Source organism: Corylus avellana, chromosome 9 (assembly GCF_965113065.1).
Source record: "Corylus avellana chromosome 9, dhCorAvel1.hap1.2, whole genome shotgun sequence".
NCBI lineage: Eukaryota > Viridiplantae > Streptophyta > Magnoliopsida > Fagales > Betulaceae > Corylus > Corylus avellana.
Window position 1 is genome coordinate 2,176,356 of NC_142498.1, and position 16,752 is coordinate 2,193,107.

The 16,752-nt window shown below is 35.7% G+C and overlaps 2 protein-coding genes across 2 annotated transcripts; both read left to right on the forward strand.

Annotated features, from left to right (window-relative positions):
* The first annotated feature begins 3,932 nt into the window (after positions 1–3,932).
* SDF2 (stromal cell-derived factor 2-like protein precursor) lies at positions 3,933–7,734 on the forward strand. The gene is made up of 6 exons (XM_059605573.2): positions 3,933–4,355; positions 4,819–4,959; positions 5,773–5,913; positions 7,008–7,057; positions 7,148–7,277; positions 7,428–7,734. Exons 1-6 carry the CDS (start codon positions 4,248–4,250, stop codon positions 7,509–7,511), a joined length of 654 nt encoding a protein of 217 aa, XP_059461556.1. The 5' UTR covers positions 3,933–4,247; the 3' UTR covers positions 7,512–7,734.
* A 4,607-nt stretch (positions 7,735–12,341) lies between these two features.
* Positions 12,342–14,607, forward strand: LOC132189833 (U-box domain-containing protein 45). Its single transcript, XM_059604639.2, has 2 exons — positions 12,342–13,072; positions 13,521–14,607. The coding sequence occupies exons 1-2, from the start codon at positions 12,516–12,518 to the stop codon at positions 14,431–14,433; spliced, it is 1,470 nt and encodes a 489-aa protein (XP_059460622.1). The 5' UTR covers positions 12,342–12,515; the 3' UTR covers positions 14,434–14,607.
* Positions 14,608–16,752: the final 2,145 nt, after the last annotated feature.

The window sequence follows — 16,752 nt, forward strand, 5'->3', positions numbered from 1 at the left end:
ATCGCATTTCTCATTTATCACAAAAACTACTTTTTTATGCATTTGGAGGTGATTCCCTTGGAGTAATCAATTGAAAATCTTATTCCCTTGATTAATTTATTATTATTTTTGTTAAAAACAAAAAAAAACAAAAACAAAAAACAAAACAAAACAAATATGAATTCTCGGACTTCTATCACAAATTTGGTGGTGGGTGCCACCTCATGTTATGGTTGGGAGTGGGCTCCGACTATCATATTTGGTGATTTTGTGAAAAAGATAAATTTATTGGCTTGCATTGTCATATTAGCGTGTAAAGATAATAGCATTACTCTTTTCACGGATAGGATTTGAATTGAGGAGGTTCCTTCAATTATTCATGATATTGTAACCCTAGAGCAAATTGCTCTCTCTATTTAGAGTCTTTACAAGCTCTAGATATTTCTCCATTTTAATGAAATCTTACGAAGTTTTTCTAACAAAAAAGAAAAAAAGAAAAATGCAATGACCAATAAAAATAAGATACTTTTAATGTTATGAAATAAACAATAATCTTAATATGAATCAACCAATGTCAAATTCAATGACAAATCAAAACCTCCATGTGGCCATGTGGTATAGATTGCATTACGCATAAGATTTATTTAGGGTAAAGTCCACATACCCCCTCAAACTACCATCCAATTGACAATATCCCCCTTAAACTTTCAATTGTGACAATGTCCCCTATAAACTACCAAAACATTGTCAATGTTCCCCCCAAGACTAGCAATAAGACAAAAATGCCCTTATATATTTATCAATAAGACAAAAATACCCCTATAAATTCAAAAAAAAAATTGATTTTTTAAAAAAACGAAATTTTTTAATTTAAAAATAATATTAAAAAAAAATTTAAACAAAAATTTTTAATTTTTTTTTTAACGGAAATTTGTATTTAAAAAAAAAAACTATTTTTTATTTAGTTTTAAAAAAAAATCAAAATTTTTTAAAATTTTTTTCTTATAAAATTGATTAAAAAAAAATGGCCAACATTTGGATTTTTTTTTTTTTTTTGTTAGTTTTAGGTTTTTTCTAGAAGTTTTAGTTTTTTATTTTTTTATTTTACTAAGGGTAATTTCGTCATTGAGGGGAACATTGACAATTTTTGCCTTTTTGGTAGTTTGTGGGGGGGGGACATTGTCACAATTGAAAGTTTGGGGGGAACATTGTCAATTGAGTGGTAGTTTGAGGGGGTTATGTGGACTTTCCCCATTTATTTATATTGCCTTTGTTTTTATATCCATGCTTGGGTGGCCCACCTACTTTTTATTTTTATTTTTATTTTTTATTTTTTAAGTTTAAGTTTGAAATAAAATAAAAAATATTATGGATGTTTTTGTGGAAAATGAAGTATATTAATATCTATTATTCTTGAAATTGTTATCCCTACGAGAATAATTATTCCTAAGAATATACCATTATAAAAAAATGAATTGTTATTCTATAAAGATTTATTTCGTAAACCAAATGAAGCTATATAGTTCGATTCCCCTTACTAACAAGAAAGGAGAGAATTTATTTTCTTTTTATGGCCTGCCTTGCCCCCAACAGGCGAGTGGGCTTGCATTCGGGTAGGAGACTTCATCCCTTACCTTTAGCCAGGATTTGAAATTCAAATATGGGTCGGGTCTCGCCCCATATGGGTCTAAACACAAGTTTTCTCATTTTTCATCAAATTTTGTGCTAGAATTTGATTTTAAAGCATAATTTTAATTTATAATCATAAAATCTTTTGATTTACGGGTTAAGAAACATATGGGAATTCCAATAAATCAATCAAAAAGGAATAAGCCTTTTGAAGAAAACAACTAGGCTGAATATATGGCTAAGAATACTCAAAAAATGGTTGAAAAATACTATAATTTACGAAATTAAAACCTGTAAAATTAATCTCCAAAGCCAACAAAAAAAAAAAAAAAAAACCATTAAACATTAAATTCAGAAGATCTAGTCAAACCACACCCATTATGAAACTTGAAACCCCAAAACAAAAAATCTCACAACAATAGTCCTCCAAACTCGCAAACATTCAATCACTCCACAAAAAAGTCATCAAATTCATACTAAACAATCAATATGGCACATAACTGGCTCTGGTGCTACTAATGCAAGAAGTTGGGAGAAGATTATCATATAAACATAAATAAAAGTACTTACCTATGATAATTGTTGTTTTAGTATTTGACTTGAAGAACCAATATTTGAACGTTTGTTGAATTTGCAAACCAATCCTAAAACTCTCACAATACGTTGAAGAGTGATAAATAAGAGTTTTTGGTCTATTTATTTTTCTGGATCTAACGTTGATTTCTTCCATCATGGAAAACAACATTTGGTGAAGTGAAACATTTGGTGAAAGGAATTAAGTTCTCTCAATCCAATTAAAGCATGTATTTTTAATAGTATTACCATATTAGGTGACATTTGACTTAGTACAATTCAATCTATTCAATTGATATTTATCCTTAAAAGCATGTAATTTTCACTAGGCTTGGGTATTGATCAAAACGGTCCGGTTTTGGCTCTTATCGGTTATTAACCGATAATTTTCGGTTAAACGGTTTATTAATCGATACCTGACCAATAAGAATTTTAACCGAAATTATCGGTTATAACGGTACACGGTTAAACGGTTAACCGATTTAACCGTGGGCTTTATATTGATTTATTTTGTTGGGCTAAAAATGAGTTTTTTTTTTACTTTTGAGAGCCCAAATACTTTTTGTTGTACTAAAATAACTTATTAAAAATAAGTTGTTTTAGGGCCCAAATACTTTTTGTTGGGACCCAAATATTTGTTTTTTGGACTAAAAATTGAAGCTTTTTAATATTGATCCACCACAACTTTTTTATATATTATAAAATACATTTTTCCACAGCAAATTGACTAATTAACATAATGAATGCTAATTAGACTAACAAAACTAGTTAATGAAAAATGTTTTCACCAAAGGCAAAGAAATCACATCCAATGCTATCACTAAAAAAAAATAAAACATACCCAAACCCAAATTAAGATAAGGTTACATAGGTATATATATAATCTCAAAACTACGTCGTTTTGGCATTCCTAATTAACGGTTTATATCGGTTAAACGATTAACCGATATGAAATTTCTAATCGGACCAAACCGAACCGATAAGCATACCGGTATAAAAAATTTAACTGATAAGGATATCGGTATATCGGTTAGTTTACAGTTAATATCTGTTCGGTCGAAACAGGTACACGGCCGGTAATCGGTAACCGGTTAATCTGTCCACTCCTAATTTTCACAAACATTTTTAAATGCACTTGTGAATCACATGTCCGAAAAGTTGACAAAACTTCTTCAAAACCAATTTGAAAAAAATTTGAATTCTATATAAAACATGTGGCTTTTACATGTATTTTAAAAATGCACGTGTAAATCACACATCGGAAAAAAGTTGGGGAGATAAAAGATACCTTGGGCTTTTTTTGGGCTTTAGCTAAAGTAGACCTTATTTCAGGCTTTTTTGGGCCGTTCTGTGTGCTCTAGTGGCAATGGACCTCTTAAATGAGTTGAGTCTTAAATCTAGTCCACACCAAGTGTGAAAATTTCTTGACATGTTGTTTGTATTTGAATTCAAACTACTGATCTTCGCCTCATAAGACACGAGGCATGTTCTTCTGCCAATATAATGTTTAGACTTTCTTTCTACATAAACATATATAAACATATATATATATATATATATATATATATATGCAATAAAAATAAATCAGTAAAATGGATATTCTCCGTCTCACGTTTACCGCTTCCTAGAGGCAAGGAGGGTCAGGCTTTTGTTACTCATTACTTCAGTCCAGTAACAAGCCTCCATGTCATCTAATATCCACGTGTCTCCTCTCTATTCGACTCCAACATGTCACTCCAAACGTGTCCCCGACGGCCTCGTCAATTCCAGAGGCTCTTCTTCAACCCCTCTCTCTCTCCCTCACAGACTCAGATCTCTCTGAACCAAAACCATTTCTCAGAGATCGGAACTCTAACGAACCTCAGTCACGCTCTCGATAATTCCTCACCGTGGCTTCCTCAGGGTCGCAGGGCCTGTCTCGAAGAAAACCTCCTCCTTCTTCTGCTTCGCCGTCGGGGACTTCTACATCGGGAGCGGCTCGGATCGTGTACAGGGAGTCGAGAAAGTCGTTGCAGGCCGATTTACCTTTCTATCAGCAGAACTGGTTCATAGGGTTGCTCTTCGTCATGGCTCTCGGATTCTTCGCTCTCGCTTTATTCCTCTTCCTCGGCCTCGATCCCGACTACGGCTACTCTTCCCCCGCCTCCGCCGCTGCTTCCTCTGAAGGCGTCGAGGTTCGTTAAACTTCATATCAATATTTACGATTGAGAAGCGTTTTCATTGTTTTGTTTTGTTCCTTGGAAAGTATGGGAAAAAGAGGGGGAACGAAGGAACAGTTTGGTTGCCGAGAAAATGTTGAAACATTATAAGGGAATTTGACGTGCTTATCGAAAGTAAGAAACAATTACTACGGAACATAACAGACTATTTTGTTGAACCACACGAATTTTGTGTTGGGGTTATGAATGAGCGAAGAAAAAACCATTTAACAAGTCGTTCACTAAAATTCTCTCGTGAACAAGAATCCCCACCAAGTGGAAACCTAATTCAAATGGTCTCGGACTGTGATTTAAGTGCAATTTAATTTAATTTATTTAATTTTTTTCATTTATTAGTTCCTTGCAACCAAACAAACGTTAATTGGATTTGGAGTCTTAGTATTGGTATTTGATTCTTAATTTTATTTTTATTGGGCAGATTACTTATGGGGCAGTTCTTAAGCTGATGCACGAGAAGACCAAATTTCGGTTGCACTCCCATGATGTACCATATGGTTCTGGTAGTGGGCAACAATCAGTTACTGGGTTTCCTAACGTTGATGATGCCAATAGCTACTGGGTATCATCTCTCTCTGTGGATATATAAATATATATGGTGTGCATGTATGCTTGTGCGAGTGTGTCCATTTTATTTATTTATTTATTATTTATTTTTGTTAAAGCACCACTTATCCTAAAAGCTTAAGCTCATAGAGAATAATGTGTTTAATAATTTAATTAATATTGTTTACACTCCCCCTCAACAAAGTGAAATTCACTCGATATGTAGAATATTTAACCGAAATGGAGATAAATTGTAGAGGCAGAGTTTGAATTCAACTTTGATGCCATGTCAATCATCATTTATGTTAAAGGTTTGAGCTGATAGAAAATTCTGAATTTAATGATTTAATTAGCATTGTAACACTTTTTATCTTCCTTATGTTGTCTCTTTACATTTTATTTAATTGTTGTTACAAGAAACTGTGTTGATTAAATTACAAAGATTCAAAGGATTTTTACTATATCAAGTGTTTTCGTCGAAAAACTATTGAAGTTTTAATCCAAACAAGTTGAAGACTATGTAGGGGCTGGTTCGGTGTCCCTATAATTAGTTAAACAACACGCTAGCTTGGATCGAGTGTATTGGGACTTGCAATGCATACAAGGGTTCAAAATGCACAAGTACTTCACCATGAGTCTTTTTCCTCACGCCTGCCACTCAAGAAAGTGATGCAAGCTGTGTTTGTGCATGTCTTTGTTTTTTGGACACAATTTCTTGGATGTGTCCTTCAGCTGACTTTGTTGCAAGGAAGAGTAGATAAAGAAAATTAATCCCTATTGTATGCGTCAAGTTAAGGTTTTGACTTTGATATAAAATGTTCATTTTCAGATTGTTAGACCTCAGCCAGGAACAGCTTCCAAACAAGGTGACGCCATTAAAAGTGGGACAATCATCAAGTTGCAACATATGAGGACTAGGAAATGGCTGCACAGCCATTTGCATGCATCTCCAATAACAGGCAACCTAGAGGTTGGTATAGGTCCTTCATTGCTTTTTGTATGTTTTCATATCCGTTTCATGCACTGCAGAATTTTCCAGTAATTTTGACTTGAGTATTTTTATTTTTTGTGGGGTGTTTGGAAATTGATTGAGCAATCTTGTTTCATATTGTGCACAATTGTCCTAATACATGTTGGTTCCTATTAGTGATTATAGGCAGAACTGCTTATGCTGGTTGTTCAAAGTTTGTTTGTTTGTTTGTTCACACAGGCATGATAGTAATTAACTGCTGCAAACTTGTAAGGATTGTGCCGCATGTTGGCCGTTGCGATATATTAACAAGTACTTATGTTGGGAAACTAATTTAATTTTGTTTTTGCTGAGGTACACGGTTCATGGCTTAATTATTGGCTTTAGACTTATTGTCTTAAATTGAAGAGCATCTGATTGTTAATTTGTTTTAGATTTGATTATGGAAATCTGGAGTGGAAAAGAAATGTTTGTCTGCCTTGCATTGGAAGTTTGTGTCTGTCCTGTATAATCCAGTTTTAAGGATCTAATTGTTATTTGAAGAAACTTTTTTTTACCTAACTCGGTAAGGACTTCAGTTGATAATGAAAGGTGATTTTTTTTTTTTTGAATGTAGCAGAAATCTTCTCATGACTGTGCCTATGAGTTTATTTAATTCCCCTTTTGTTTGACATTTTCATCTTCTTGTTAGATATTTCTGGGTTTAATTCTACTCTGAGAAATTCCCTCTTAAAGTAAAGCTTTTCCGGGCTTTTCATTTTAGACAAGATATGCTTTCTTGATGTGAGTTTCTATATATTCTTAGTCGCCATATCACTTTTCAGTTTGTGGATTTATTACAAAGTGATTTTCTGTAAGTGATTGTTTGATTAGATCAAATGTAAGTATCCTCTATGCATTCAGAGATATGACTTTTGACTAAAACTGCTAACTTTTGCTGGCCTCATAATAGCTATTGAATCTGAGATTTACTTATATATATATATATATATATATCCTATGACTTCACCTCTTGACAAGTGGAGAAAGTGCCATTTAAAACTGAAATCTATGACTTTCGAATTTTATAATGCAAGTTGCACTGCTGAGTGTAGGTGAGCTGCTTCGGGGGAGAGACTGAAACCGACACTGGGGATTATTGGAGGTGAGACCTAGAATGATTTTTTAGAATGCTAACCTAACCGTCTTAGTCTTGTTTATGATTAATGCTCCATGCTGGTGCCATTTTTCATAGGCTGCTGATTGAAGGGAGCGGGAAGACTTGGAAGCAAGATCAAAGGATTCGGCTTCAACACGTGGACACTGGCGGCTACCTGCATAGTCATGACAAGAAATACCAACGCATTGCCGGAGGGCAGCAGGAGGTGAGAACAAGAAATTGCTATTTCTTTCGTCAGCAGTTAAAGGCAATTTGCCGTTTCATACTGCTCAGGGTTCCCATGCCCTCTTACATTACTGGAACTATGCTTACTCAACTTGAATTTTATCCATTAACAATCTATGCGTCTGTACAGGTTTGCGGTGTCCGAGAAAAACGTGCTGACAATGTTTGGTTGGCAGCTGAAGGCGTGTATCTCCCTATTACAGAAAGCAAGTAGAATTTTAGTCTCTTCGCTAAGCATTATTAATTTGTGAAATCAGGTACATGGGTTTTGGATTTTTTTGGTGGCTGGTACCTGTTCTCATAATAGCTGTAGATGTTCACTAAATGAAAGAAGATGTATGTGTCTTAATATTACAACGTTCATCTGACAATTGTTATACTATTACGCATTTTTGTGCGGGCTTTTATACCTGCCAAAGATGCTCGCTTTAACCTTTTCTTCTGTTTGCATAACGACATCATGTATTGCCTGCTACTTTCTTTTCCTTATCTTTGTTGAGTGCCGTAGTGGGTTATTAATAGGCCCAATGCTTGGGTTACTCATTTTCAAATGCTTTTTAGAAGGCTTTTTTGCTTGCTTTTGTAAATGCTTTATATTCTTTCTTGGCATGGCAAGAGCATCTACAGCAAGAGTTTTCATTTTACTACTCAAAATATATATTTTTTTTCATGTTAGTTACTAGTTTTTCACTACACACTTCAATAAGAACATCTATTTTAACTATCTACTTTAATTAAATATTATTTTTCAATATTATTTTATTAATTTTTTATCATTTTCTTGTCTTTCCCATGAAAAGAGATAAAGAGAGAAGGAGAGTAAGATTAAAAAAATAGAAAATATAATAAAATAATACTTACAAGTTGCTACATTAACTTGTAAATGTGAAAGTTCACTGTAGCAGTAGTAGAAAAACTTTCTATTTTACAATATCTGTTGGAGCATGAAAATTAACAAAATAGCTAAATTTAACTAAAAAGTTAGTTTAGAAACATTGTTGGAGATGCTCTAATGAAAATTACCATTAAATGTTATATATGCTTTTATCAAATTGTGAATTCTACTGTCACTTGGAAGTGAACACTTGAGAGTATGTGTAGCACTTTTCTCTTGGCTTTAGGTTATGAGTGACATAAAGGTGATAATAATTTTGAGTGTTTTGTAAGTTTTATTATGTGTTGAGTTATTTTTTAATGCTTTTGGTTTTTAACAAAAGAAAAAAAAAAAAAAAAGGGTCTTAAAAAGTATTAGCAAATGAGACAACTCCATTTTACTCACGTGGCCATTCACATTTTATAAAAATAAGTGTCGTGTACTTGCCCTTCTCTGCTTAATCACAAATTATATTTTTGAAAAAAAAAAAAATCCTCTTTTCTCAAAATTTATATTTAAAAAAATTCACATTCTCTTAAAGGTCATATTTTTTGAATTAAATGGTCATATTATGCTTTTGGGAGAAAATAAACATAAAAGTAGAGGAGAAAAGAAAGCTAACAAACAAACAAAAATTAAGAGGATTTTATTTATTTATTTATCTTTGGCAAAATAACAATGTGAATGCACTCATAGCTTTTATGAGGCATAACTGCATAAGTCACCGAAATGACTGGGCCAAACGAGAAGTCACATTTGAATCAAATATATCATTTAAAAAGAGTGGTATGATGCATTGACTATTCTGCTGCTGCTCTGGCTCGGAAAAGAATAAAGTTATTCAGAAGACTGTCCATACTACAATAAGTTGTATAAATGCTCCAATAGTCTAAACACATAGACTTTTTATGAAAAACTCCAAACAAGTATCACACGAGGCTGCCATTACCCATTACCAATGCCCAGCCAAGCACAAAATTGGACATGACTGGAAGGCATTGATGATTGATCTACTCCATCTAAAGGAAGTGGATGACCTACCTAATCGAACGGTCAGCATCATTGAGAGTGCATAATCAAACGTACGTGACTTGACATACATATTATATGAGATGGTAGGGTTCGTATTGTACGATTGTGGCAAGGGCTATCGTACCCCAAATCAGGATCTCCAGCAATAGCTGGAGAATTGCTTAAGGATTTGTCTTTGTTAATTTGCACTTTTGGATGAAATCATCGGACGGTCTAAATCTTGCCACGTGTCTCATTTAAAAAATAATTTTAAAAAATAAATATAAAATAAAATAATTAAAAATTAAAAAAATAATTTAATAATATGGAGTGGCCCCATTTTCCCCCATAGGGGGTGTCGGCCACCTCAGCCCAACCATGAGGGTGGCTCTCCAAGAGCCGGTTGGGGGTGGCCAGCGCCACCCTCATGGCCCTAGGCAATGGTTCGGCCACCCCCCCTAGGGCCATGGGGGTGGCGCCGGCCACTGCCAACCGGCCCTTGGGGGGTGGCTTTGGCCAACCCCATGGCTGACATGGGGTGGCCGACCACCCCCTATGGGAGAAAATGGGTTGGTCAGCCACCCCATATTATTAAATTAATTTTTTTAATTTTTAATTATATTTTTTGAATGAGACACATGGTAACATTTAGACAGTTGGATGAAATTCAATGGTCCAAATTTACAAAAAAAAAATTCTTCAGCAATAACTGGGGATCCTGATCCATCGTACCTCCCTTAACCTTTTTTCAATTCCTTGGTTGTCGTCACTTGCCCTTCTCTTCTTTATCACGAATTCACAATTAAAGCTGCCATCACTACCTTTACTTGCTCCCACATTAAAAGCCAAGCTTTTCTTTTTTTTGGGGGGTAAGTTTAGACTAGTCGATCACATGTTTATCTCGCATGAGATTTGAGCAGTCCTATTACACAAAATTTTGGTCTCAAATAAAGTGTCTTGACATGTAGCTATATCAAGGAATGGTAGGAGATGTATCGTGACAACCTTCAATTGACCCCTACCTAATGGATCGGGTGAAGAATGAAAAACGTCCACTGAACACATCTGCTGTTTGATTGATTGTCCGTCCGTTCATCTTCACAATAAAAATCACATAAAAACTTATAATAAGATACTTTAAATTAAAGTTATCCAATTGTGTTTATGATTTGTAATAATCTTAGCAGTAATGGGGGCACATTATGTAGTGGATAATTGAGAACTTTAAATTTGCTTGGTTGGGTGGTTGAAAGCCCATGGTTTGGGTAAATTAATGCTGCAAATTAAGCAACTCTAGCTGCAAAAATAAATAAATAAATAAAGTTCATAATTAATGCAATATTGGCTGTGACCTAAGTTTTTATAGTCTCATGCCACAATACCCATTGTTATTTAATTTCTTATTCAGGCTGGTGTATAGGGAAAATAACAGGTTATAATTTGCAATTTTAACTTCTTTTCCCCTTATAGCTTGCACTTACCTTTAACATATTATTTCAAGTGCCATTATTGAGACAATACGAAGGAAACAAAATTGACATAACCAATATTTGTTCCATAATTTTAAAAATTTAATGGATATTAAAATGAAAAAAATAAAACGTAAAAATAAAAAAATAGGTAATTTCACTTACCCTATTAAGTTACGCGCATTTTGCAAATACCCTTCAATATTCAAAGTCTCTCACTTTGGTATATCGAACTTTGATTTCCTTCCACTTTCCCCATTCTATTAGGATTTAACAGTAAATTTTAACGGAAATGTGTGAAATTACTAAAATACCCTTATTGAAACTACTCATTCCACCATTTAATTTAACTGCAATATGTAACAAAAGAGAAAAAATGAAAGGAAATCAAAGTTCAATACACCAAAGTGAAAAGCTTTGAATATTGAGAGAGCGTTTACAAAAGTCACGTAATTTTATGAGGTAAGTAAAATTTTCCCTCAAATAATAAAAAATTAGATGGATATAGAATTATCTCATAAAAAATAGTCGGTATTAGAGCATATTGGGTCATAATCAGGGTCGGCTCCCTGGGCACCCACCCATCTGCACGGAAGTCAGAGTGCTTTGCACACACTTTGACACACATACGCAAATCCTTCCATCACCGCCATGCGTAATTTACTTCCTCGTCTACCCTATTTATCATGCACCTCCAATCAGACGGCAGCTGACCTCACTGAGTGGTGGGGACCCCTGAGCAAGCATGGGACAGCAGGAAGCTTCTCTGCTGTACAGATTAGCTGGACGGCGTAGAAAACGGAAATGATGGTAGTCATGGTGTTAGTACTATACACTCTAGTACTACAACTGACACACTTCCCTATGCAGAGAAAAAGTATTCAAAGACGTGGCTTCTTTTGCAATCTCCTTTTCTTTTGTTCTGTCTACTCAGGTGTGGCTTCTTCTGTAAGCCTATTTCTATAATTATTATTATTATTATTATTTTTAAATATGAATTTAGAAAGTTTGTTGATGGTATTATTAGCAATTTCAGCATTAAATGTAAAAAAATCTTTTTGAAATTCACTTATTAGAGCAGATCTCATGCAATCCACTCACTTATTAAGAGTAATGACTCTACAAATTAACAGCTAGAAATTCAATATCACATACTCTTATCTAGGATTCGTTTGAGATAACGGTTTTAATAAGTGCAATTTTAAAACGTTCGCGTATTTTCAAATAAGCAACCTCATAGTCTACTTATAGAAATTGTAATTTTTTTTTTCTATTTTAAATTATATGTATTTTAAATCGTAATGCCAAACACTTTACGATATTTTATATTTATATTTATAAATATATTTTATAAGAATATCATATGATTCATAACCAACTGTCCCCCATTTTCAAATTATGGTGAACAAAAGAAAATATTTAGATAAGATTAGGTTTTATTATATATAACTATTTTACGACAAAACTTATCAGTCCCCACGTGTCACATGGGGGGTAATAAAGGTAAAAACATTTAACAGATGTCAATTTGGTAAAAATTAATAATAAAAGGTGTAGTAGAGTAGTAGAGTAGCTAGCTGCATCACTCTCTGGAATAAAACCATTTAACAAATAAAACCATTTAATTTTACCGTCACTCTGAAACACTAATAAATAACGAAACAAAGAAAGTCAATTATAATACAAAAAAAAACTCAAAAGCCCACACTGTCTCTGTCTCTGATCACTGAAACGCTCATAAAGAAACACCAAACTGTCCAAACAAAACCTAACACTTTCTTCTTCTTCTTCTTCTTCTCTTTCTCTAGAAGTTTTGTACTGGTTTTCTTGGCAATGTAGTTGGCCTGACACGTCATAGGACGAAATGGCCAAGTGTCAGCGAAACGACGTCGCGTCATTGATCCTCGACCGACCAGCCACCGACGCCGGGGGACATTCCCGTCTATGGACGGTCTTCTCCGGTTCTGCATTCCGCCGGGTGATATTTGACGCAGTCAGCTGCGGCGGCGGATCCCGCCAACGTAACCGTCGCCGCGAGGAGGAAGAATTTATAGTCGCAACCGCCAGATCAACGGCCAAGGCGCCGGAGAAGCGGAAGGCGGTGAGGTCCGAGAAGCTCGCGGATCTTCTGAGCATGGCGGACTCGCCGGAGGCCGAGAGCGACGCGGAGACGAAGCGGAAGGAGGACGCGCTGGAGGAGCTGAAGCGCGTGGCCAGGGACCTCCAGGCCGAGGACTTGGCGACGAGAAAGTATGCCGCGCGGAGCGTGAGGCTACGCGCAAAGGAGGACTCGGAGGCCAGAGTGACGCTCGCTATGCTCGGAGCGATCCCTCCCCTGGTCGGAATGCTCGACTCAGAGGACGCCGATTCTCAGATCGCCTCGCTCTATGCGATGCTCAATCTCGGGATCGGCAACGACGTGTGAGTTTTTCCGTTTTGAATCGGAATCTGATTCTCTGTCACTTTCTCTGTTTGATTTGTTTCTTTCGTATTAACTACATTTATTTTTTCTTTAAATTTATTTTTTTAGCTCCCTAACTGTCATTTTCTCGCTCTAATAGCGTCTTAATTTCCGTATTTACAGGTAATTTTGTAAAGTACATGTCGTTTTCGGTGTTGTTGTTACCTATAATTAACTTGCATTAATTCTCTTTTTAAATATTTGCTTATTTATCGTTGAATTTCTCTCTTTCTCTTCAATCCTTAAAAAATCTGACTTTTTCCCCTTTCTAATTCAGTTTTATGTCTTTTAGCGAATGCTCGTACGCCATGCTTTTCTTCGTGTTAATTTATATTTATTAATTAATTGCTGCATTATTAATCACGTTTGATTCTCAGTTATCCACTTCTTGTTTGGAACCTTTTGCAGGAACAAAGCGGCCATTGTGAAAGCTGGAGGTGTTCACAATATGCTAAAGCTGATTGAATCTCCGGGCGATCCAAACCCATCAGTCTTGGAAGCCATAGTGGCCAATTTCCTTGGCTTGAGCGCATTGGATTCGAACAAACCGGTGATCGGATCGTCGGGTGCAATCCCATTCTTGGTCAAAACCCTTCAGAGCAGTAGCCCCCAGGCCAAGCAAGACGCCTTCCGTGCGCTTTACAACCTTTCCATCTTCGCCTCCAACGTTTCAGTCATCTTGGAGACCGATTTGATCCCATTTCTATTGAAAACGCTGGGTGACATGGAAGTGAGTGAGAGGGTTTTAGCAATCCTCAGCAATGTGGTATCCACCCCGGAAGGCCGAAAGGCAATCAGCCGTGCCCCGGACGCATTCCCGATATTGGTCGATGCGTTGAATTGGAACGATTCGCCGGGTTGCCAAGAGAAGGCGTCTTACATTTTGATGGTAATGGCACACAAAGCATATGGTGATAGGCAGGCAATGATAGAGGCAGGAATCGTGTCTTCCTTGCTAGAACTAACTCTTTTGGGTAGCACATTGGCCCAGAAGAGGGCTTCAAGGATGTTGGAGTGTTTGAGAGTGGATAAAGGGAAGCAAGTATCCGAGAATTACGGCGGGAATTCGGGCGGTGCGGCGGTGTCGGCTCCGATTTGTGGCGGGTCTGCATCATCATCTTCTGCGAACCCAAATGCGGGGGAGGTGGAAGATATGATGATGAGTGAGGAGAAAAAGGCAGTGAAGCAATTGGTCCAACAGAGTCTGCAGAACAACATGAAGAGAATTGTGAAGAGGGCAAATTTGCCTCAGGACTTTGTTCCTTCAGACCATTTCAAGTCCCTCACATCTAGCTCCACTTCAAAGAGCTTGCCATTTTGAGGAGACATTTGGAGCTAAATATCCAGGAAGGTTTATTACTAGTACTAGGTTGAAGACTTCAGAATCTTTTTTAAGGTTTATTAGGTTTCTGGTCCTTTGTAGCTTTTTTTGTTAGTGAATTAAATATTAGCCTTAAATATATATATATAATCATATTGTACAAGTGTTACTACATCATTTTTAGAACAGTTTTCATTGGGGAGACATGAAGAAATCACTCTCTCTCTCTGGTTGATTTGTTTGGATGAAGATTTCTGGGATTTTTAGAGTAATCTTATGTTGGGCTGTGTAAATACTACCCAACTCCTCTTCATTTCGAGTCATCCCATGGTTTACGTTACATTTTACAAATTTAATAAGCTATTTATTCTTACGTTATTTAAGAATTTTTTTTACAAGTGTCATTGTCAGATTCATATAACAATTTATTACATAAAATACTTTCATCTTTTTTTCATGGGAGACAAGCCAATGTCAAGATTGAAACCTTGGGGTTTCTACTAATTGTAGCATACAACAAACCTACCAAAGTTCAATCATTGACAACTAGCCTTCACAACGATGGATTGAGACATGGGCATAACTATAAATTTTAAGAGTGGGACAAAACAAAAAAGAAATTAAAATTTTGAGGGTCCATTTTATAAAAACACTAAAATTAAAGGAATTTTTCAAACTTTATAAGCATATTTATTTATTTATTTTTTGAGAGGGAGAGAAAAAACAGTAGTATTAAGAGGTGACGGCTAGATGCATAACTAATTCGATCACTCCAAACCTAATTCGATCACTCCAAACGCTCAATTTTCAAAAGATGATTCGGCGATCTAACAATAAATCCAAAACCAACCATCACCCCCCTTTCATTCCATCAATTTTTTTTTTTTTTTATTTTTTCTACCTATCAATGAAAAAAATAAAAATATGGAAAGTTGGTGGAAGTGAGTGACGTCAGTGCGGATCTGTAGAGACGTATACTAACAGGGCAGTGGCATGAGATGCAAATATGGAAAGTTGGAGGGCTGCTTGTGTCACTTAAGACAATGAAGGGGTCACTTTCAGAGGCCACGAGTACAATTTTTGTCTGCCCGATGGGCCCCTCCTTCTCTCTCTCTTATAATATATACAATTACAAACCTGTTGGTTGGAAGGTGTCGGTCGTTTTCTTATTCATCCACACAAATTCAGACCATTCTATACTATACACATATGATGGAGACCATTGCTTGTTGATTTATTCCATACCATCCATATACGTCCATCAAATGGTCAAGTACTTATTTTATTAAACCAAACTTTTATAATACTTTCAAAATGGGGATATGGGATCCTAGCAATAGCTCAGAAAATTGTCCATAAGCTTTTTTGAAAATATTAGCCATTGAAATTAATCCAATAGTCTACAACCTGCTATGCGTCCATTAATTAAAATATAATATTTTATTATTTAAATTTTAAAAAATAAATATAAAATAAAATAATAATAAAATTTGAGGTGACCGGCCACCCCATTTTTACCATAGGGGGTGGCCGGCCACCCCACCTAAGACATGGGGGTGACTTTGGCCAAACCCAAAAATTAAATTTTTGGGTTTGGCCAAAGGGGTGAGGCCCTACCCCCATGACCCCAAGGGGTGATTTAGCCACCTCTTAAGACCAAACCTATAAATATAATTTTTGGATTTTGGCCCTAGGAGTGACCAAACCACCCCCTAGGGCCATGGGGGTGGCCCGGCTTTGGCCACCCCCATGTCTCAGCCACCTCATTTTTTGCCATAGAGGGTGGCCGGCCACCCCAACTTTTTTTATTATTTTATTTTATATTTATTTTTTAAAATTTAAATAACAAAATACTAAATTTTAATTAGTGGATACGTGAGAACTTGTAGACCATTGGATTAGTTTCAATGGCCAAGGTTTTAAAAAAAAGCTAATGGGCAATTTCTCAGCTATTACTAGGATCCCGATCCTCAAAATGATTTGTTATCAAACCGTTGGGGATCGGCCAACCCCGAAACTTATAGGGGTGGTCGAGCCACACCCAGTTACCTTTTGGGGTGGCTCGACCACCCCAGTCTGTTTCAAGGATTTAAAGAAATTTGCAAAAATACCCACATCTAAGTCTTTGCAATTTTTTTTTTTTTTTTTAATAAAAAAGTATGGGTATTTTGACAAGATTTAACAGAAAAACCTAACGGCTAATAGAGGACATTACAAAACAATTGAAAGTCGATATCCTAAATTAAGAATTTTTGAACTTTGAGAATAATTTTAAAACGCGTGAAAGTTTAATAAGTTTTCGTGAAGTTTTTCTTATAA

Bases quoted from the DNA above. Each gene is read 5' to 3' on its own strand.
- SDF2 (XM_059605573.2), top strand. From the start codon at position 4,248: ATGGCTCTCGGATTCTTCGCTCTCGCTTTATTCCTCTTCCTCGGCCTC. The intron at 4,356-4,818 runs GTTCGTTAAACT...TTTATTGGGCAG, and splicing joins CTTCCTCTGAAGGCGTCGAG to ATTACTTATGGGGCAGTTCT. The intron at 4,960-5,772 runs GTATCATCTCTC...GTTCATTTTCAG, and splicing joins ATGATGCCAATAGCTACTGG to ATTGTTAGACCTCAGCCAGG.
- LOC132189833 (XM_059604639.2), top strand. From the start codon at position 12,516: ATGGCCAAGTGTCAGCGAAACGACGTCGCGTCATTGATCCTCGACCGA. The intron at 13,073-13,520 runs GTGAGTTTTTCC...AACCTTTTGCAG, and splicing joins CTCGGGATCGGCAACGACGT to GAACAAAGCGGCCATTGTGA.